This window comes from Erpetoichthys calabaricus, chromosome 6, assembly GCF_900747795.2.
Source record: "Erpetoichthys calabaricus chromosome 6, fErpCal1.3, whole genome shotgun sequence".
Taxonomy (NCBI): Eukaryota; Metazoa; Chordata; class Cladistia; order Polypteriformes; family Polypteridae; genus Erpetoichthys; species Erpetoichthys calabaricus.
Window position 1 is genome coordinate 36,235,365 of NC_041399.2, and position 24,037 is coordinate 36,259,401.

At 38.0% G+C, this 24,037-nt stretch overlaps 1 protein-coding gene across 1 annotated transcript in view; it reads right to left on the reverse strand.

Moving 5' to 3' along the window:
• Positions 1-24,037, reverse strand: part of LOC114653273 (ethanolaminephosphotransferase 1-like) — a 55,231-nt gene that overhangs the window by 27,178 nt on the left and 4,016 nt on the right. The window contains exons 3-6 of the mRNA XM_028803488.2: positions 15,235-15,303; positions 4,329-4,437; positions 2,488-2,562; positions 1,117-1,382 (exon numbers count right to left, since the gene is read on the reverse strand). Coding sequence (XP_028659321.2) covers positions 1,117-1,382; positions 2,488-2,562; positions 4,329-4,437; positions 15,235-15,303 — 519 coding nt within the window. The remainder of the gene's footprint in view (positions 1-1,116; positions 1,383-2,487; positions 2,563-4,328; positions 4,438-15,234; positions 15,304-24,037) is intronic.

Consider the following 24,037-nt stretch of genomic DNA (forward strand, 5'->3'; position numbering starts at 1 on the left):
AGTTGCAAAATACTTATTTTATTTTACATTTTTGTTAAAATCTGTGAAGGTCTGGTGTCCCATCTAATGGTATTTCCTGCCTTGTAACTCACATGAATTTATATGAATGTAACTCATGTGAATTTCCCCTTGGGATTAATGAAGTATCTATCTATCTATCTATCTATCTATCTATCTATCTATCTATCTATCTATCTATCTATCTATCTATCTATCTATCTATCTATCCATAATGCTTTTATTTCCCATAACTCTGAGACTAAATTAAGTAGTTTTAGTAAACAGAAGAATGGATAGTTAAATAAACTTTGACTCAGTTAAATATATTCAGATGAAGGATAAATACATTCTCAGGCCAGCTCTATTCAAGTCAGGGTCACAGGGGACCAGAACCCATCCTAGAAGCATCGGACACAAAGCAGGAATTGGTAAACTGCACAATGTTTTCGTTCTTTTAAAATAAGTTACACTATATTAGGTTTGTTTTAAAATTTACATACAGTAAATTTTTAAACATTTTCAGTATAAAGTTTTATTTATAGGTCTGTGGGACAAGGAAATTTTAATTTATTGCAAAATTCTTACTGTGGGCTTCTGCTGTTAGCAAGAAGTGCTCTTTTTTCTTAATTTTAACTTAATGACATTTATGCCACTTCATATTTAAAGTAACAACAAAATATTATGCATTAGAGTAATTAACTGGATTTCCAAACTCACTGTATTGTACAGTATGTTTGGCCATTTGGTGACTGATGATCTGGTGAGGTCAATTTGTCTAATGACTTATGACCTTGTGACACTGACTTTTGTTTTCATTCTCACAGTTTCTCTTATTACTTAGAGGTTGCAAGAATATCACTTATTATCTCATTTAAATTTTAAGAAATTCTAGTTAACCACCCATTTTCAAAACTATTAACTAGTCATTTGGTTCTTAGACTTAGAATTCCACAGTACAAAGCAGTTTTGAAAACGCAAATGTTCACACTGTCACCTTTAGTATGTGGGTCACTGAACTAACAAAAGAAGACAATGATGACATTCAAATAGCAGAGTCACTGGCTATCTCTATTCTACTTGAAGATGGGTAATTTTGAAAGCAGTTACCCTACTCACCACTTGACTTATGTCATATCCCCAGGGCAAGAAGAGCACCCCAGTGTTGTACTTTTCCCAGTGGGATAACATAAATGTAAACAGGATGATGCACAGTATGTAGTAGAGGGTGAAAGGTGTCACCTCCCTCTCAGCAGAGAGGCCAAACACCGAGAAAAAGGAAAGTGTAAAAAGTGAGGTGGCCCAGCTATCCAGTCCATGGTCAAATAGCTCCCCAAGTGGACTGCTGGAGCATGTCCTCCTTGCATGCTTTCCATCAACTGAATCTAAAAAGAGAGAACACCACCATTTGCTCTTAAGTGCCATAACAGTGATATACTGTACATTTTTCATTACCAGTACAAATACCAAAGACCCAATAGTAACCTCCATAGCAACCTCTAAATGACACAAGTTTCTACCATGAGAGCTGAGTATGTTCCATTTACTGATTCTTTTTTAATATTTATCAGTATACACTTGCTAAAGACATTCTGTATTTGCTACATACTTCAGTTCAGTAGCCAATAAATTCTCACTTGCTATGATGATTTCAAGGGAAAGGTCGGCGAAACCTTTTTCAAACTTGTCTAGGTTGACACTCTCAAACCACATAAAGTATCGTAAATCATGGTCTCAGCACAATAGTTTATCACAAATAATAACGGCATGACTTCACCAGCTGTGACTGCATACACAGTTTAAAATCTACCATGATGGTAGAAAGTAGAAGCAAGTCTACAAAATTTAGTTATTATTTTAATGAAAGGTATCCCGAACAGTTAAGAACTCAGGTGAGGGCAAAAATACTGCACACCGCGGTATTCCAGGATGAACACTGGGAAAACTCAAGATTCTGGATCATAAACAGTATAAAAATCATTTATGTGCAGAGTCTGCAAATAAATTGCAATGGAAACTTGAGACCTGTCAGAAGATGATGCAATAAACACAGTAATATAAGTGTGCAAGTAAAATATCAATATTCAACACAGAGTAAACACCCCACCTTTCTTTGGTCATGCATAAGAACAGTAGTAGTTCATTCTGATTTTCATTATTATTTTATGTAATATTTGTCATTCTACTGTCTTTAAATTGAAGCATTCATCTTGAAACTTGGCAATTAATTCAGTAAATGCGTAATGTAACCTTGCAAAATCTGAAGACTGCTCTGACTGCAATTCTTGATATTTCAGTTATATTTGAGCATAGGCAGGAGCAATTTTACAGCATTTCAGAAGATGTTTTTATTATTTCATAAATGCCTTTAACCCAAGGCAAATTAAAATATTATTACATCTTAATTTATAATAATAAGCATTTAGTAACATGACATTTTCTTTTCCAATATCTTGGTGTGCTGGTTTTAAGGACACCAAACATTCTTACCCAAAGCATAAGCAGAGAAAGTAGTGAGTCCAGTCAAACCCCACACCCATTTAGGGGCATGCCGAGACCCCGAACCTAAACATGAGGAGAAGAACAATTACTGAGCAAACATTACTCATTCAAGAAAAAAACACACTTTAAACAACAACTGTATAATATGATGATTAAAATTAAAACTTCCATTAATGAGAAGGTTGTAGACTTGTTTTAAAACTCAACAGATTTATCACTGTGTAAAAGACCGGGAGCACCACTGGGCACCAAAACCCAGACACACCACACTAAACAGTCCCAGGTGTAAAATGTGTAAAGGTTTTTATTTATATATATATACACTAGGGGGCTTAGCACCCTGCTCGCTTCGTGCGCCGACCCCCGTGCCTGTGCTACCTACACGCTAGCCTTGGTGGTTCTGTCGTTCGTGTATGGGGATGCAGTTGTACAATTTAAACATATTTTTTATTTTCCTGAGAATTGTTACACATGCATAATAGAACTATTTTACATTACAGCGAGTAAATAACCATATTAAAAAATAGTAAAATGTAATAATTTGAAAGTAAATTATGTTTCATGTTACGTTAGTTATTCGTTGCGTAATATGATTTCATTCTGTTTGGCTTTGAAACTAACAAGCAAATACTTTTTAAATTTACACTTTTACTGTAAAACTTCAGTAAAAACAATTTTTTTAATTACATTTTCATCAATATCACATTGAATTTTGATTCTGTGTTTGGACATTCATCTTGACAACACAACATATAACTGCCCGTGACTGAATTTTGTTTACTTCTCTCTTTTAAATAAAAAGACTTTTTCGAATGTTTGGCTCTGAGATTTGTTAATTATCTTTGCAAAAGCTATTCTAATGGGAAACCGTTAACGTTTTAATACAAATGGCATATCAAGATCTCCTTTGTTGTCTGATGTTATTTGCGGAAGATGTACTACATTACCTTTCTTAGATACAGTAGAAAGAAGGATGTAATTTGTGCGGTGGAAGACCGGACGGTGTTAACGGTTGTAGTTATTCTTCAGGGTATTGTAAGTTGATGTTTTCATCTTCTGCACAATCTCTACCAACTGTTTCAGCATAGTCTATTGATACGCATTTAACCAATTTGCCGTGTAAACGATCATCATTTTTGGCATTTATTTGTTTGACTTCATCGTTTCTCTGTAATAGGATTGCACGTGTACTCATTTTTTCTGTTGATAACCCTTCGTGATGAAGTTCTTCAATAGATTTGGACATAATAAGTCTTCTTTAATTAGGAACTTAAAGTGAGGAAAACTTTAAAATTTATAAGAGCTGAGAGAGCAGAAACTGTATCTGACAAAAGCATTCACACGAATGAGAGGTGTGAGTACCATGTGTACGGTTGAATATGGTTGGGAGGAGGGCGTGACTTTAAAAAATCTCATGACCAAGGTCTCAACTCGTGGGACTTGAAAAAAATCTTCCAAAAAGTCTTGTCTTGACGCTAAATACAATATATATATATATATATATATATATATATATATATATATATATATATATATCTTTATATATATCTTTATATATAACACAAATAAAATATATAAGAGAGAGTGAAGATAGTGTATTAAAAAATAATATGGCACTGTACTACTCCTGTCCATCCATCCATCCATTTACTGTACCCACTTAAACACTATAGCACTTGTTCTTTGTTGGCACTGTAATTAGTTCAAAATGTTAGGACAGATTTATAAGTTAGCCTTATACCTGTCTACAGACTGAGGTGATTGGAAATGAAAAAAATTAAAGTTTTTCACCCACTAAATTAATTACACATACAGTAAATCATACTTACTGGATGATGTGTAGTTCCAGTCATAATATGCCAACAGGAAGTAGTTTAATAGGATCAACAGAAACCCAGTGAATGTCAGCAGATTTGGAGCAATCCACAAAGGAACAGCCTGTAACAAAGAGACAAAATGAAACAAACATAACAATGTTTTCTAATACTGCTCTGACACTCCAAAACAGTAATATTTTTATATTGTCAATGTAAAGTGCTAAATCTGACTATACAACAGATTTAAGTAGGCTTTATAAATATGAATCTCTACTATAGTACTATATACTTAAATAAATCTTTTTACATATCTTTACCCCTCCCCCCCCCCTTTCATTTGGGACTTTTAGGCAATATAATTTCATCCCTCAGTACAAATAATAGCTTTTACTGTAAGTCAGTTATGAACTCTAACTTTCCCTATTGTCAGAGATTGTAAATATATCCAAAAACTGACTAACATCCCACTCAAAGTTGATGCCACTATTGCATAAACTGCCAGGTCAGGATCCAGTTACCAAATAATTAACAGATTGCTGTGGCGAGTGCAAATGGAGCAACACAGGGATTGTGATTTTATAATGGATATCAGTTCATGTAAGATCTGTGATATGACAAGATAATTCACAGTGCATCACTTTTTCCACATTTTGTTATGTTACAGCCTTACTCCAAAATGGATTAAATTCATTTTTTTCCTCAGAATTCTACACACAACACCCCATAATGACAACATGAAAAATGTTTACTTGAGGTTTTTGCAAATTTATTAAAAATAAAAAAACTGAGAAATCACATATACGTACTGTAAGTATTCACAGCCTTTGCTCAATACTTTGTCGATGCACCTTTGGCAGCAATTACAGCCTCAAGTCTTTTTGAATATGATGCCACAAGCTTGGCACACCTATCCTTGGCCAGTTTCGCCCATTCCTCTTTGCAGCACCTCTCAAGCTCCTTGAGGTTGGATGGGAAGCGTCGGTGCACAGCCATTTTAAGATCTCTCCAGAGATGTTCAATCAGATTCAAGTCTGGGCTCTGGCTGGGCCACTCAAGGACATTCACAGAGTTGTCCTGAAGCCACTCCTTTGATATCTTGGCTGTGTGCTTAGGGTCGTTGTCCTGCTGAAAGATGAACCGTTGCCCCAGTCTGAGGTCAAGAGCGCTCTGGAGCAGGTTTTCATCCAGGATGTCTCTGTACATTGCTGCAGTCATGTTTCCCTTTATCCTGACTAGTCTCCCAGTCCCTGCCACTGAAAAACATCCCCACAGCATGATGCTGCCACCACCATGCTTCACTGTAGGGATGGTATTGGTCTGGTGATGAGCGGTGCCTGGTTTCCTCCAAACGTGACGCCTGGCATTCACACCAAAGAGTTCAAACTTTGTCTCATCAGACCAGAGAATTTTCTTTCTCATGGTCTGAGAGTCCTTCAAGTGCCTTTTGGCAAACTTCAGGCGGGCTGCCATGTGCCTTTTACTAAGTAGTGGCTTCTGTCTGGCCACTCTACCATACAGGCCTGATTGGTGAGTTGCTGCAGAGATGGTTGTCCTTCTGGAAGGTTCTCCTCTCTCCACAGAGGACCTCTGGAGCTCTGACAGAGTGACCATCGGGTTCTTGGTCACCTCCCTGACTAAGGCCCTTCTCCTCCGATCACTCAGTTTAGATGGCCGGCCAGCTCTAGGAAGAGTCCTGGTGGTTTCTAACTTCTTCCACTTACGGATGATGGAGGCCACTGTGCTCATTGGGACCTTCAAAGCAGCAGAAATTTTTCTGTAACCTTCCCTAGATTTGTGCCTCGAGACAATCCTGTCTCAGAGGTCTGCAGACAATTCCTTTGACTTCATGCTTGGTTTGTGCTTTGACATGAACTGTCAACTGTGGGACCTTATATAGACAGGTGTGTGCCTTTCCAAATCATGTCCAACCAACTGAATTTACCACATGTAGACTCCAATTAAGCTGCAGAAACATCTCAAGGATGATCAGGGGTAACAGGATGCACCTGGGCTCAATTTTGAGCTTCACGGCAAAGGCTGTGAATACTTATGTACATGTGCTTTCTCAATTTTATTATCTATATATATAATTCACTAAGCCAGAAGACAAGTAGCCGAGCACGGAAAGCACGCCGGAAGGGGCGTGGATTCACTAAACCGCCGACAAGTAAGACGCCAATGGCGCACGCAGGAAGGAGCCACGCCCACCAACTCTTAGACCATTGGATACGACGAAAAAATCACAGTCACACCCACCAACTCGGACGCGACGCCTCGAAAAACATGCCGTCATTTCTGTTTGTCTGTGCCACAGTCCACTTGCAGCTCTGAGCCACGTTGACTTTTCATTAGTCAACCTCAGTGGAATCTTGGTTCACACAGAGGCAGCGCCAGAGAGAGACAGAGGCACACACAGGCAGCGCGAGAGAGAGAGCCGCACACACACAGTCAGCGACAGAGAGACAGAAGCACACACACAGGCAGCGCGCGAGAGAGAGCCGCGCACACACACAGAGAGGCAGTGCCACAGAGAGACAGAGGCACACACAGGCAGCGCAAGAGAGGACGCGCAATCCTTTAAAACTGAAGTTAAAACACAATGAAGGAAGCAGTCTTTAAAAACCAATAAGCCCTGTGCCTGTTTTTCATTAGCGTCTCACCTGCTTCAGGCCCTGCAACAGTTGAGACGCTCTCTCTGCAGCTGACCTTCTCTGTGCCTGACTCCACTACTGTCAGTCGCCTGATTAAAAATGGCCTTTTGAAGGGGAGCTATGGACCTGCTATACCACAGAAACACATTGCCTTCGAGCCTGCTCTCGCTCACTCTTAACGTACCGGCTTTCTCTCTCTCTCCTCACTCACTCACACACTGCACAGGGGAGAAATGCCCGAAGCACGAGTCTACCCTGAAACCGTTTCAGCCACACTTCCACGCCCCTCACTACACTGTGAGTGCGATGATTATTTATTTAAAAATGGGCTTTTGAAGGGGAGCTGTGGACCCGCTATACCACAGGATCACCTGTGACATTGCCTTCACATTGTTTTCCTTTTATTTATAATCCTGTTGAGCAGATCAGACACCCAGGCAAACAGGCCCGCCCCCACTCCTCATGGTTTCGTCTCTGTTCAGCAGTGTTTGCCAAACTCGGTCCTGGTGAACCCCTGTGGCTGCAGGGTTTTGTTCCAACCAGATTCCTAATCATTAATGCCGGTGAAACTCATCCGGGATAAGTCGGTTTTTCAAAAGCAGCCGTGTAGCAGATTAGTCTAGCAAGATGTAATAATCCGAGATGAATGCGCGCCCTCGCGCTGAGTGAAAAGCCAATATATATTGAGTCTACAAAACATGATCAGCAAGTCTTTGATAGGCTGCAACAAAATGATGAAAGAACGGGCGCATTTTTTTCACACAAGCTGAGTAGGTGGGTGTTAGTTAGTTAATTAGCAACTCGAAGGATTTCAAGATATAATATACACAAGAGGTAACACTGCAAAAGCGGCCCAAACCAGAAAAGACAGCTGGCAAAAAGTGCCTGACAAATTAAACGCGTGTGCATTGTACTTACTGAAAGCAGCGTTATGGATTTTCCAAATGTTCATTTTTTTCCCTCTGCTTAAAAAACATTGAAAAAGCGCGCGGATTGGTTTGCAGTGTGTAAAACAGTTTGTTTGTCGCGGATAATTTGCTATCCACACAGGGAGGAACCAGGAAGCAAACCCACAATCTTTCACTGTCTCCTTACTGCAAAGCAGCCGTACTACTACAGCGCCACAAGGCAGTTAAAGAATGCACCGGCCACATGTTCATTTTTTCCCCTGTGCTTAAAAGACATTAAAAAACTGTTTCTCAACTGTGACTCCGGAACAACTCAGTACGCGAAAAGCGGCCAGAATCGCAAACAACAATGAAAACTCTACGTGACTCACAGGTAGTGATGGGCTGTTCTATACTAAGGTTTTGACACTGTGTCGAGCTTTCGAAGCACTGCAGATTTTAATACTTGATCGAATAATGACATCTGTGATTTAAGGATTTCACATTTTCTTTCTCAAATGTGCTTACCTATATCATGGCAAAGTACAGCGATAAACTTTTATTTTCTCTCTACTCCGTTTTAATTAAGACAGACCAAAGAAAACATTTAAGGCTATTAAATGTGATCTCAAGAAAAGATCAGGGTTAATTATAATACTAATAACAGGAGCGATTATAATGATACAGTGCAAAAGTAAATACTAATTGAAAGAGCCGGGAATGCACGAGGTGAGGCGTCTTATTTTGTTTAACTCTTGCTATCGTATAGTGCATTCTGCCTGTCGGCGTTAGTTATATTTATATTTTTTAGACATCACACACTACAAGCTGCTGACGAACCCTTCTCTTCGTTGTCAGTCTGTAGCTACGAAAAAATAAAAGCAATACGACTTTTAACAGACGTCATTGAAGTTTATCATAAGTTTCTGTAACGTTAATGAAAATGGCCAGGAGGTGTCACGAGAGAGGTGAGTGTCAAATGCTTCGAAGCTTCGATATGATTTCCGACACAATTGCTTCAAATGTGTTGATGCTTCGCGAGGCTTCACCCCGCCCATCACTACTCACAGGTTACTGAACGAGAAATCAGCAGACTAGCATGACGGATGGGGTGTAATGGGCGTCCTTCCCCTCTCCTCCGGATTTTTCAAATGTTAATTTTTTCCCTGTGCTTAAAAATCATTAAAAAAGCGGCCTGATTATGCGGCATATGGTACGCCACGGGTTGGCTAGTTTTTAATAAATTATGAAGTGTTGTGTGTAGAATTCTGAGGAAAAAAATTAATTTAATCCATTTTGGAATAAGGCTGTAACATAACAAAATGTGGAAAAAGTGATGCGCTGTGAATACTTTCTGGATGCACTGTAAATCAGTTGTAAACCAGGAACAGTAGTAGCAGTTTTAAGATATCCAGGTTACAGTATTCCTGCCTAAACCTAATAAAACCTAATAAACAAATGACAGATTCAATTGGGCTACAATTCAAATATTGCTGGAAACCAACAAGCTATGTGGAAAAATGAAAATAACGTTCTACAAACAGACCAAATTAACATTAAAATGTAAATTGGAGCTTATGAGTGTTCCAAGACTTATCATATGATCCTTACTGAAACAAGTATTCTACTTCCCTAAATACACTGTTTGATCTAAAATATGATTATCCACCAGAGCCAACAGCTCTATTTAATCATTTCTCACCTCACATTAGCATAATCCTTATTCATTATGCAATAAAGCCAGATTTTCAATAATGGGTAGGAGCTGCCTGGTAACTACATAATATTATCTATAGGGTAACTCCACATTTATGCAGACTAATAACTATTTACTCTATTCTAGGCAGCTATTATATTAGATACATCCCTGCTGAACTAATTTACTGCTCAATCAATGACACTATCAAATGTGTACATAGTGCTGTTTAAAGATTCTTTGTGTATTCAAATCAGAGGATGGGGAAGACAAAAGATATAAGTGGCTTTCAGGGTGGTGCTGTAGTTAGCAACAGCCGAGTCTCTCTGAAATTTATGAGAAACAGCAACCCTGCAACCATGAACTTGTCAAGTTTTTAGATACAAAAGCACCATGAGTACATGGAAAGTAAACAGCCACCTAAAACAATCAGCAAATGCAATCCTGTTATTGGTAATAGACTATATTAGCAAAGACAGGCTGACAAGACTTGTACTGACTAATAAATGGGCTATAAACAGTCAACTAACAGCTTGGTACAGCTGTGTTGTTGAAAGAGGCATATCACACTACAAATTATAATTCAATACAGATGGGTTATGGTTGCTAGACCCCTAATGAATTTTTTTTATCCCGTCCTCCAAATAACTAACACCATGCATTTAGAGAGGTTAAGGAATACAAACACGGGACACTAAAGGACTACAAAAGTTCTGTCTTGACTCATGAAGCCAGGTTTCTGCAAATTCATACTGCTCAGAGGAAAAGGTGATGGTAAAATTTCCATAAGTACATAGGTTATATTAATTGTGAACAATGCAGGCTAATCGTGGCAATGTAAAGATAATGGGGTGTATTTTTAAGGGGCATACTGTATCTCCTGTCACACAGAGTAATGACTAAATGCCACAGGATATCTGAATATCGCCGCTGATCAGATGCATCCCTTAATGGCTGTGAATGGGTCTTTTAGGTAAGATAATGTTGCATACAACAATACTAGGCAAGTTCTGGAACGATTCCAGGAACCAAACAGGGAATGTATAAACCTCTTAACCCAAGCGAACAATATAGGGGTAAGAAGGATGAACTGCTCAGACCACAAAACCACCATCTTATTTGCAAAATCTAAGGTACACACTGTGGCTGACATGGGCAGTATTCATGTGCTGCACCTTCAATATATTTTTGAGCGAATGTCACAATGAATTTAGGCTATTGCGAAGGAACAACTTGCCGTCAAACACGTGTACTAAAAAAACTGTTTACTTGGTGTATATTAGTAACAAATATTCTCTGTTCTTAACATATGTATACTTGAGAATATGACTGTAATACAGAATTGAAAGATCTAATATTTACTATTTATTTTTGAAATACATCCATGTTTAGTATGCAAAGTGCCTTGCAGGATGGTATTTCATGAATGGCACTTTACAGGATAAAAACTGATTGAGTGCACACTTGGCTGTATAAAGTTCTGCTGTGCGTTTCTCTTTGATATAGTGTATAAATCTGCAGTCACATTTCTCTTTTGTGAAGGAGTACTTGAGAAAAGATGAAATGTCTGGCTGGTATAATCACAGAAAAGTGCAGGCCTCCACTGTAAATCTTTTTTTGCCACGAGGTAAAGGTAACTGCTTGGTCAGACATCTCCAGCATCTGTAGATAGACAAACTTTAAAAGGGTTAAGGTGAAAACAAATCTCCAAGGCTATAATAACAAAGATCGCCAGTACTGTCATCACTACTCTATATAAGCCAACAGGAAAATTAACAATAAAAAAAATCAATGAGACATCTTTCAGATGTGGCCAATGGACCATAACACCATAAATAAAGTCAAGCAAAATGAAGAAAGAGCAGAATGTGACATTACAGTGCCATACAATTTTCAGTCCATTAAACCAATAAACTCAAATGACAAGATCCTGTTTTGCTATTATGCATAACTATTCTGTTTTTAAATTCATAAACATATGTTGCCTTTTTGCTTTTGGACTTTTACAATCAAGGCTAAGCAATGAAACATTCAGTGCTGTAATGAAATAAATGGTAGAAAATAATGTGCATTATTATGCAAAATACTGACATTTTAATTTGTCAGCTGCAACGGTTCTGATAAAGTGCTTAATATTAATCTCAAAGAATAAAGGAAAATATGTAAGTGGAATGAGTTAAGCAATTACAACAACAAGAGTGCTATCTTTTATGCAACATTTAAAATTACACTTGTTGTACTCTTATCCTCATAAAATGAACAATATCCCCTAGAGAGTACTTAGACTCATAAAATGTAATAGAGGAGGCTCTTTCTCAGCAAGTAAATTTTCCCCAAAGCATGGCAACGACCATTACTGCACCAAAGTGTCAGCCGTCTTTCCCAGTGTTTGGGAAATCTGCATTCCTGTCAACTCATGTTTAAACTAATTAGTTTTGTTTTGCTCAGTCAAACTTCATCCTTTGGTATCACCTTTTAACTGCTAATAAACAGAAATAAGAATTTTCACATTAATAATACTAATGTTTCTCCCAAACCATAGAACATACTACACTAATTTGAGCAGTTATTTGATACACTGTGAGTCAATAAGAGAACTGAATCACAAACACTATAGTTTACAAAGTATACTCTTAAAGTTAGGCCACAGTAACTGACTATCCACTAAACAGTGTCATCTCCAGACAGAGGAGCAGCTTCAGCGACAGACTGCTGTCACTTTCCTGCTCCACTGACAGACTGAGGAGATCGTTCCTCCCCCACACTATGCGACTCTTCAATTCCACCCAGGGAGGTAAACGTTAACATTATACAAAGATATTGTCTGTCTGTATACCTGCATTGTTATCACTCTTTAATTTAATATTTTCTTTATCAGTATGCTGCTGCTGGAGTATGTGAATTTCCCCTTGGGATTAATAAAGTATCTATCTATCTATCTATCTATCTATCTATCTATCTATCTATCTATCTATCTATCTATCTATCTATCTATCTATCTATTCACCCAGTGTAAAAAATCAGGAAGAAATCGAAAAATTGACTGTCAAAAGCCATGTTAGAACAACAATCACAAAACCCAAACATGAACATAAAATATAATGAAAAAAAATTCTGGGTGTCCCTACCATGAGACACCCATTAATACACTTCTGCAAGTACAACCATGATTATACATCTCGCTATATAATATATATTTTTTTTTAACTTCAAAATTCAGTTGTGAGGGTCAGTAGGCTTTGCGCCCTACAAAACCAAGTTACCTGAACTATTCTATAACATTTCAGTAATTATTTACTGCTCTGATGCTGATCTTTCTGATTATAAAATAAGTTATTACGATAGCAACTGACCAGAACAATTCATAATTAATTGCAGAATTATGGTATTTGAGGGTTGCTCTAGCATGCCTCTTTCACTTGCATGATTTAGCTCAAAAACTAATCAGCACATCATCATCTCATAACAGTTTCAAGTTTGGTATTTTACTGTCCAGCCATTTTAGCTCTAGACCGTCCTTAAGAAACTGTGACACACAGACACACACCTATCATCAATGTATCAGGGGACCCTAAAACATCAAGATCCGTCGAAAACCGAAGATCAAAATTTTTGACAAATCTAAAGCTTTCCTTCCTCCCCGATAGACAATAGATTATGGGAGGGGGGAGCACAAAGCAAAAACAATGTTAACACCTTTCAGTATCACATACAATACATAAAAACATTTCAGACGATATTAACTTTATAAAAATATATCTAAGTGAGGACAGAATTTATAGTTCTACAGTGTAAAATCAACAAAATTAACAGAGAAAAATTAAACAAATTGCACACTGCATCAATATAGTGTGCAAAACTGAATAAGGCTGCATGACTGTGATGTTTGCCTTCCACAATGTCTCAGCACTCCTCTGTTTAGCTACTGATAAAGCTCTACAACAAGTTATTGATTTTTTTTTCAGGTGGAGGTGATGAAAATGCTGATAATTCTGATCATCACTCCTTCTCTAATAATCAAAATATAGCCCCCCTCAAAACTTTCAGCTTCAGTAAGCAAAACGCTCCTTTTTCTTTATGTAAAAAATGTCTCCATTAATTGTCATAAATGAATAAATACATTTTAATGAATTAATTTAAATGTATGAATTTGTTGGTGCATTGTACTGTATAACCTCTAACTATCTGGTTAAGAATTTGTGGTGGGGTGGTGTTTCGTGTTGATTGCCAGATGCAAATGGCTCTGGATGAGGCACCAGTTCACTACAGAACCTATTAGAGCAAACTCTATATGGGCAATGTGGGAATCAAACCTACTTTCACCATCACGGAAAAAACTCCCTCTGTATTTTTAGTATAATAAAAGTGTATGGTGGGGACTTACCCTATACAGCTAGTCAAATGTTAATCACTAAAAAAATCTGGCCTGGACACATAAAGGTACCCAAATTTGCACCACTTCCCAAATTTTCTTAGACAAATGCTTTTCTAATGGGCAGAATGTACTCTTAAAAAGCTTCTGGAAAAATTCTACCATTATCAAAAATAACAGATAGATTTATTTTATTATCTTTATAATTTTAAATATCGTACTTCTATCATGAGGCCGAGGGTTAAAAAAAAAAAATTCTTTCACTCTTTTATTGTATTCTTTAATTCTACAGACATTTGACTGTAAACCACCAGATTTCTAGCTGAATCCTCATTGCTAGTTGAACTTGTAACAGACTGTGTGATCTTGGCCACATCACAACCTGATTTTGCTTTAATAGTGGTGCAATAATGTGGAGTATGTCAACAACTGAACACAAAGTCCATACAGCTATGTGCTTTACAGAAAGGCAATGAATATATAAGATAAGTTTTAATGTGCAGAAAACATGAGGATGCTTTTGAAATGATTTGAGAATATTGTTGTGAAGAATATATGAATTTATTAAATTGCTTTACTTTTTATTTTTACCTCACATTTTATGAATAATATGGTGAAATCTCTTTGCATGCTATGAATTTAGATTTCTGAAACACAAGTCTATTATTTGCAAATTCAATCCTGGAGCTCCTGGTGACTGCAACTTCATAAGCACTAACTGGTGCTTCCAACTAAACCTGGTTAAATAATTACCCTTCCCTTGCTTGCATTCTTTAATATATCTTTTAAATGGTTTAGATTGAATCATGTTTTAGTCATGGTTTTTAATATTTATGGGTATATTATCCATTTTCCTGATTAATTCATTTTTAAATTATTGAGTATAATGCCTTAATACCTACAGACATTAACAACAAGCAAGCACAGTTGACAACTACAGCAAATGTATACAGTAGCTGTTACTTCAGAAGGTACATTTACACATGTTTCCATCTGGATGAACTGCTACAGGATTGTAAACTCTGTGTTAACACAGTCTGGATCCACCCTCATCAACATAATGGCTTTGGGTGCTCAATAATATACATTTGCTGTATATTTTGTTCTTCAGTGAATTAACTAAATACACTATGGACTGAAACTTGAAAAAATGACTTGTCTTGCTGTCATTTGAACTTGCAATGTGAAAGACTGGCTCAAGAGTTTGGAAAAGGTTTCCTAATATTTGAGTAAACAAAGCAACTGATGGATCAAGTAACGTGAAGTATTGCAGATACATTTGGAATGTGCAGTTAAACACTGAATCACTTACCTTCACTATCCTGTTCCACAGATTTTGCATGACATACACAGACAGTGGATTTGTATCGACTGCATTGTACTAAAGAAAGAGAGGGAGACAGAGAGAGGCAAAAAATCACCCATATTATTAATTTACTACAAACATCAAAGAAGATTCTGCTAGCTAATAAAAAATCCATGTTGCACATGCAAGTTAAAATCTGCTTGTTAAAAATTTCCATTTCCCTTTACCCTTCAAGTTGACTTCCTACTGGTTTTCCCTCCTGGTAGTGATGTAGTTAGTGTATTACAACTACAGAGGCCTGGGTCAGAACCATTGGCTTATCATTAATTATATGAATTTGTAAGTTATCCCAATATCCACATAGTTTTTCTTTAGGCACTTTGAATTAGAGTGTTTGGGTGTAACAATGTGTGTGCCCCTTAATGTGCTTTTGTACCATTTACTGTTGGCGTCTGGCTAGCACATTATGCTTATGAGACAGACTTTAAATCTCTGGACCTTAATAATATAAACTGGAAGTTCAGAAAATGTATGAATAGATAGTTAATGATCTCTTAGATTTCTTTAACCAGAGAAAGAGTTTTCTCAGTTCCACTACTGCTAAACATGTCACTATCCTTATTTATTTCAGTTCAGTTCAGTTCAAGTTTTTTGTCAAGTGTACAAACCAATAAAATTTTTACTTGCACGTCTCTCACTGCCAGCAGCACAATATCAACAACAGACAAAAAAGACCATGAAAACAACATCATAAACTGAATGTAACATAATGTGTATATAAAATATACATTTACAAGAAACAATCATGCGTTTGTCAATGTGGGTTGTTGCTGAGTTACCTCATGGCCAATGGGTAAAAACGGTCTCTGAAACTACTAGTATGAGTGATGCTGTACTGTTAGCCAGAATGAATGACAGTGAAGGTGACTGTACAGAATGATGTCTTTAATAATGTTTTATGGCTGCATGTGTTACAAAAGGCATCTGTCTGGATGTAACATTTTGTGCATATGTGTTTATGTATGTACAATCTCTATAATAATGCCTACAAAATTAACTTGTATCACTATTTAGACTAAACCACATAGAATCTTCAACAGGAAGACCAAATAGCTCCTCTGTCATAATTGAAAGCTGGAAGAGGGCAGCCTTAGAAATACAGGACACCAAACTATCCTGTCCAACTTTATAGACATGTACTGCGGTTAGGATCCAAATTTTTTCCTGCTGTTTGTTTTAGTTATTTATTCCCACAGCACTGCAATCTATAAACCAAACATTAGATAAAACTGTAAGATGACGTGAAGGGTAGGTTGGTTTGGACTTATTCACTCCATCTATAGAACAGACTGACATTATCCATTCTTTTGCTGTGACCAAGCCAGGACCAGACACTCTTCATGCCACCTAAAAAGTCTAAGTTTGCCTGCTGGGGCCCCTCTGCAGAATGTAGACTGTGCACATTATCTGATAAGATGATTGATCACAAACCAAGTAACACTCCGAGATATCTCTCAGAGGTATGAGCTGGATTCCCAAGTTCAAACACAGGTCCTTAACTCCAACCTGACAACCTTGAAGGACAAATGTTTGCAGCAATGGTTTACCTGGGCTTATGTGCACCCAAGAAACCAAAGCCAAGACCTCTGTCGCTTCCCTTGTAAGACCTTAACTCATCGCTTCCTCCATCAAGCTCACTACTCAACTTGGCAATAACATCTGCGGTATAGCAGAGACGTCAGTACTTATCGGGTGGCCATAATTAACTTGGAACAGTTCCTTCTACTTCAAAAGGATAACCGGGCCTCAATGGAAGAAAAAACCTGGGGTGCGATTAGTCCAAACCAAGTGCTCAACCAGAGGAAGACCATATATGAGAGGCATTCACCTTGCTAACAGCTGGGACTGACTGATCAACAGCCGACTCAGCAGGCATAATTTTGCTAGCAACCGTGAACATTGTGTGTAAAAACCTCAAAGAGAGACTACAGTACCATCCACAAGCTGATGGTTTAGCCAAAGCAAAGAAGGAGACGAGCTTCTGAGGAAAAATCAAAAATTCTACCATGTGTCTAAAGAAAGCCAACCAGGAGAAGTGCAAAGCATTGTTTACATGAAACCATAAGGCTATAAGAACCATAAGAACAACTACTTTGATTGTGAGAACTATTCATTGTAATTTAATAGATTGGATAAAACCAGATAATATATTATGCTATTGGTGTCACTGTAACTGAAAGAACGTTGTGAAGGATATGTTCTGGCTATTATCAGTTTCACATCCCAAATCAAGTAAGAAAGCACAGAGCAGCAACGCATCTCTCACATGCATGCATTCACACACACACACACACACACACACAGAACTCTGTGTATGCGGATTGGCAATCCAGTGCAAATACTAGCTGTAAGCAAATGAACGCCACAGTGCAACAATGACAAAGTTAACAAACTATCTAAAAAACATATCCATTTTCAACACATGGATTGAAAGATCAAAATTCATAAGTTATGTGCCTTTTTCTAAACAAAAGAAAACAGTCTAATCCAAGGGTGTTAAAATTCAGGCCTGGAGGGCCGCAGGTTTTCATTCCATCCCTTTTCCTAATTAGTGACCAGTTTTCCTGTTTTTAAGAATTCAGTCCTGTGAAATGATTCCTTTCTTCATGAAATGACAGTCACACAGAAATGAGACATGAAATGAGCCAATTAATGACCAGCTGAATTGGGGCTTCAAACTCCAACAAATTTCACTCCAACCAGTTTCTTAATGAGAAGCCAATTCTTGCTGTTAATTAAACCCATTATTTAATCCCATGGCTTATTTCTGCTCTCATTCTGTCACATCAGACATTTCCAAAACTGTTGATTTTCTGTTTTTAAAAACAATGTCAAAATGTTTTGTTGACCTGAGAAATCAACCTTAATGAGACCTTCTCCTTTCTTTATTTTCAGATATGGTTTGCTGGTCACAGGTGAGGTGGTCATTTGGCGGATTGTTTTGTGACTCATTGTTGTTTGGCTGCTAGTTAAGGAAAAAGAAACAATTAAAGGGCCTGAGTCAAGTCAGTTAAAATGAAGGCAAAAGAAGTTAACTAGCAGAAATAAACTGGTCACTAATTAAGAAGATGGTTAGAATGAAAACCTGCAGCCACTGTGGCCCTTCGGTACCAGAGTGCAACAGCGATGAGCCAAGTGACAGAATTCATATATATATATATATATATATATATATATATATATATAAAAACAAAAAATATATATATATATCCATCCATCCATTTTCCAACCCGCAGAATCCGAACACAGGGTCACGGGGGTCTGCTGGAGCCAATCCCAGCCAACACAGGGCACAAGGCAGGGAACCAATCCTGGGCAGGGTGCCAACCCACCGCAGGACACACACAAACACACCCACACACCAAGCACACACTAGGGCCAATTTAGAATTACCAATCCACCTAACCTGCAGGTCTTTGGACTGTGGGAGGAAACCGGAGCGCCCAGAGGAAACCCACGCAGACACGGGGAGAACATGCAAACTCCACGCAGGGAGGACCTGGGAAGCGAACTGCGCCACAGTGCCGCCCATATATATATATATATATATATATATATATATATATATATATATATATATATATATATATATATATTTTATCTAGGGGGCTTTGTCCCCTGCTCGCTACACACTTGCCACTTCGTGTCTCTGCCACTCGAGTATGTGGATTTCATTTTCACCAAACAACAAATCTTTTAATTCTCATGTATACACCTCTTCATTGGGAAGAAACACTACTTTTCCCTGATGGCAACACGAATTAGACAATCTACAAGTCTCCGACTTAAATTTTAAATCCAAACAATATATTCGATCTCTTTTCGTTGGTCCGTTATTTCACCAAGTAATAATTTCCATTTGTTTGCGCTAATCCAATCTTTACTATCTTTTTTTGAGACTTTCGAATTTTAGTACTTTCATTATCTCTAATCTGCTCTGCATGTGTATCGCGCCATCGTTTTTGAATTCTTTGCGACGTTCTACTTTGTCACCTACTCTTTGTCTTTTATTTCCGGCCCTGGGTTGTGGTTAAATATCTTGGCACAAAGTCTCGTCTCACGGGAATTGAAAATATCTCTCTGAAAAAGTCATGTCTCGGTCCAGGTTAATAATTCTCATCTCATCCCAGGATTTTTTTCTTTAATATATATAATACATACATATTAATACATATATAATACATACGTATTTTGTTTATTTCAAGAAGCGTGTCTGCTTAGTTTGTAAAAGTAAGCTTTTAGCCATGTCTGGACCACAACAGGGAAAGTAAAACTGTTAACATAGGCTTTCGCCAATTTATTAACCAAGTTAATCATCATAACCTTGCTATGAACCTTCATAAATTGTACAGATCTTGTCACATTTCTGGTGTCCCAGGGGAAAAGTGAAACAGAGATCCCTTACTCAACCTACATTTAGCATGCATCCCTTGGAGGCTTGTTGTTTGCTTTAATTAATTACCAGCACTGCCAAAGCTAAAACCAGATAATTAACTGAGTAATCATACACTCCACCCTACACAGCAGTTCTCTTCGTCCACAGATGTCATTTAATAAAAATGTTCATATACTGTATATCTCTTTGTTGAATCTAGTTTATCCAGTAGTTGGTACTGGGATGAAAACATATTTTACAAAAAAAGAAACAGTTACATTACTATGTTTTTACGCCATACATCTAACTTCTGAAACTGAGGTGATGAGAGAGCAAGACCCTAGGTTTGATGAATTTCACATAATGCTGTAACCATTCCTACTTGGAAAGACAGTCCATCACAGGACTGCATACTCTGATACAATAACAGACAAAAAGGACTCTTTTCCTCTTCTGTGAGAGAAAAGAGTCAGCAGAGCTGTCAATGCCTCTGGGGTTTTGGTTGCTTCATTAAAGGCCACATTATGCATTCTCTGGCTTAGGCTGCATTCCTGTTTTGCATATCAAATTTGGTTGAAAAACACCTCTGTGCACATTGATGATTTTGTAAACTTCACCAACTGTCCCAGATTAAAAAAAAAAAATCAGAATTAAACGTTGATGCCTAATTGCCTAATTGAAATTCAAATGGTTTTTTTTGTTAGTTTTTTGAGTCTAAAAAATAAGCAAACATGTTATGTTGTTAATTTTTAAATAACAATCTCTCCATTATAATTTTAAAAAATCTTGGGACAAGATGAGACTTTTTAGCCTGCGACGAGACATGACTTTTTCAGAGAGATACTTTATGTCCCACGAGATGAGATTTGCTGTTATCAATGAAAACAGCCTTCAAAAATGTTACATGTGTTCCTGTGGTCATCTGATCTTTATGTCATATAGGTGTTTTTTTAAATTTACCAAATCTGATAAGTTACAAGAGCATGGTTTCTTAAAAACCTAAAACTGCTTAGCAAAATCCTGATTTTATGAGATTATGCTGTGGGCAAAGCCCTGACAACAGTGTCAGCCTCCAGATTTAGACTAGGCTGACTCCACTGGGTAAAAGCTCTACATACCTTGTTTTCCTCTGAGGCAGTTTAACTAGAAATATAAACATTATCTCTACTCTTATGAATGCAGCAGAGCATGATAAGCCACAAACACTTATGACCAACTGCATTTGAAATTCCTGACTTTTAAACTGGATAAGCTGACCCTGGATGCCTGACAATGACACTGTAAGGTAGAAGAGCGCTTCTTCTGCTGGTTGCTACTCTACCATTGCATTACAATGGAAGAACCACACTTTAATCATGCATGAAACAACTAAAACCCTATAGTTTCACAATTAGTGAAAGACCTACATTATAAGATACTGTATTATTTAATCCTTTACCTTACACTATTTAAGGCGGTAGTTATCTATTTCTGTTTTTTATCAAATGTAGTTTTTGGACTAGATATTTTATTCTTAAACTTTCTCAATGATTCACAATACATTTAGTAAACAAGCACTAAAGTATAACTGATAATGGTGGCTCTGAGGCTAAGGATCTGCGCTGGTATTCCGAAGGTTGCCGGTTCAAATCCCCGTCACTGCCAAAAGAGATCCTACTCTGCTGGGCCCTTGAGCAAGGCCCTTAACCTTCAATTGCTCCAGGGGTGCTGTACAATGGCTGACCCTGCACTCTGACCCCATGGGGTATGCGAAAACTAACAAATTCCTAATACAAGAAATTGTATAAGGCGAAATAAAGAACAAAAAAAAAATATTGCTTATCTGGTATTTATCTTCAATCACTTATGATTTTCATAAAAGCATCTGCCAAATTAATAGGTATATAGATAGAACATTATTTGTCCCCTACGGGAAATTTGGCTTTTTACAGAAACTCTTTGAGAAATACTGAGCTTCTGTAATAGGCCATAAATATAAATCAAATATTCACATATCCGGACACAAGGCAAAGGCAACATCCATCACCAAACTTTCTCATTTGTAAACTAAATGCATAAACAAACATAAATCACTAGAATGCCTTAACCGGCTTTTACATTGATGTGCTGACCATGCAGTACTATTTTGCAACATTTACATCCTTATGGAGATAGCAATCCAAGCCAAAGCTGCTGACATACTAAACTGATAACTTGACAACTAGGCTCTGTCTTTTCATTTTAATAACCACATCCATATTACTAAACGAGAATGGTAAACCGGATATGGACGCAGGGACCTGCCCGTGGACGCAGGAGACATAGTGCGCAGGCGCCACACAAAGCCCCCCCCCTAGCCCCAGAGCAAAACGGGAGAGACTACGAACCGTCTGACATGCCGCAAGCGGAATAAACCGAGGTCAGAAATAAAAGACAGAGTAAGGAACAAAGTAAAACGTCATAAAGAGGTTAAAGAACGGGGACAAACACATGGAGAGCAGGTTACAGATGATGAAAACTGGAATGCAACAGCGTCAACAAAACCTAGGCATGAAACACATGCACAGCGAGATACAGAATATAAAGGCAGAAACAACGACAGTTAAACGTCCACACCACACAGCGGGGGCACACCCGGAAGGTGCAGGCACCTACATCGCGCATCGGAAGGCACGGGAAAGTACGAAAGGCAAAGGTGCCTACACAGCATGGTAAAACCCGACATAATACGGAAGGCACAGGCGTTGACGGCATATTGTGAGTGGCACTAATGCGTAGTGAAGGTGCAGGCATCACCGCCATATTGTGCGTGACACTACTGCGGAGTGGAGTTAGGAATAATGTGCTGCTTGGGATCGTACAAAAGGCCGAACGCGACGCACCGTCTGAAACTGCAGAGGCAAAGCAGACTCGGGTTCAAACTGAATGAGCTCGACTGACGGATATACGCCTACAACGCGCGTCTCAAACCGCAGAAGCAGGGCAAGCACGGGTTCAAAACAACACAAGCTCCTACAACGCGCGTCTGAAACTACGGCTGCCCAGCGGGCATGGGTTCAAAACGCCGGGGGTAGGCTAGCGAAGCCCCCTTGTACTGACTATATTACAATATACAGTTTATACAGTACAACTGAGGTATACTACATCATCTTGGGCAGTCCTCTTGTGTTTATGTCTGAGACAGAAGTGACAGAAGTCTTCTAGAAAGAATACAAAAAAGAACATGTGAGTTGACTGGAATACACAACAACTTATATTTTACAAATTATGGTAATAAGTGAGTCACTTTTCATAGTATTTTATACAAGCTGATGATAAAGCATTCATTCCTGTGTACATTTTTGTTGTAAACTACACATTACTGGAGTTCAACTAAACTTACTGATGTAAAGAGATAACCTAATTGCCAGTGTTGTAATTTCCATTAATGTTTACTTCGGGCATGTGCATGACCATTGCTACCATTTATTACAACACTGGGGACAAGACAAACCTACCAGTAAGCTTAGTATGTACTTGCTGGCCCATTCATAGAAAAATGGATAATATCCACTCTGTCTTTAAAGACAATCCTGAATAAGTGAAAATTTCTTTAAAAAAATCAAGGGGGCACCTACTTTGCTAAATAGAATACACATTTACACATGGCAATTGAAAATCTCATACAGGATATTGTATGCTTACTTGTTTTAATAACTTGCCTAATTGAAAAATAATGAGTAACAGGGTCCGGGAACTGAATACATTATCATCACATCTCTGGTGAGCAGAAGTTTTAACTGTTGGTTGTGAGTAGTACAACCCTCCATCGAGCAGCTAAACATTTCACATTGGTTCTAATTAAAATACATCTAACATTCTAACATTCTACAGTCTTTACTGTGAGAAACAAATGCCTTATGTGTCCTCAGTTGGCTTTTTCCTTAAATACACACCACATACCAGAGTCATCTGCAACAGTGAATAGATGACTCACTCAGGGATGCTGCCCTTAGATGCAGTGTTTCAAAGTAAAGGCTCTATCTTGGCAAATAAAAAAGGAAAGATGAAAATGGACAAAAGAACACTGGACATTGGACAGAAGATGATTGGAAAAGCGTATTATGGTCAGCATCCCTCTTTTCTCTGTTGTAGATGACTCTGGTATTTGGTGTGTATTTCAGGAAAAAGCTGAGGAGCTCTAAGGCATTTCTTTCTCACACTACAGATTCTCTTGTCCTTATTCTCTTTATAGTCGTGTATCTGCCCCCCCCCCCCCCCCCCCCATGTTTTTCTGTCCTGGTTAGAACCACTTTGCCCTCTTCTCTCAAGATGGTAATACTGTAAACACCTTTGTATGAAATCTTGAGTTTCCTGGCAATCTGCACTCGGAATAACATTCATTCTGCAAACAAA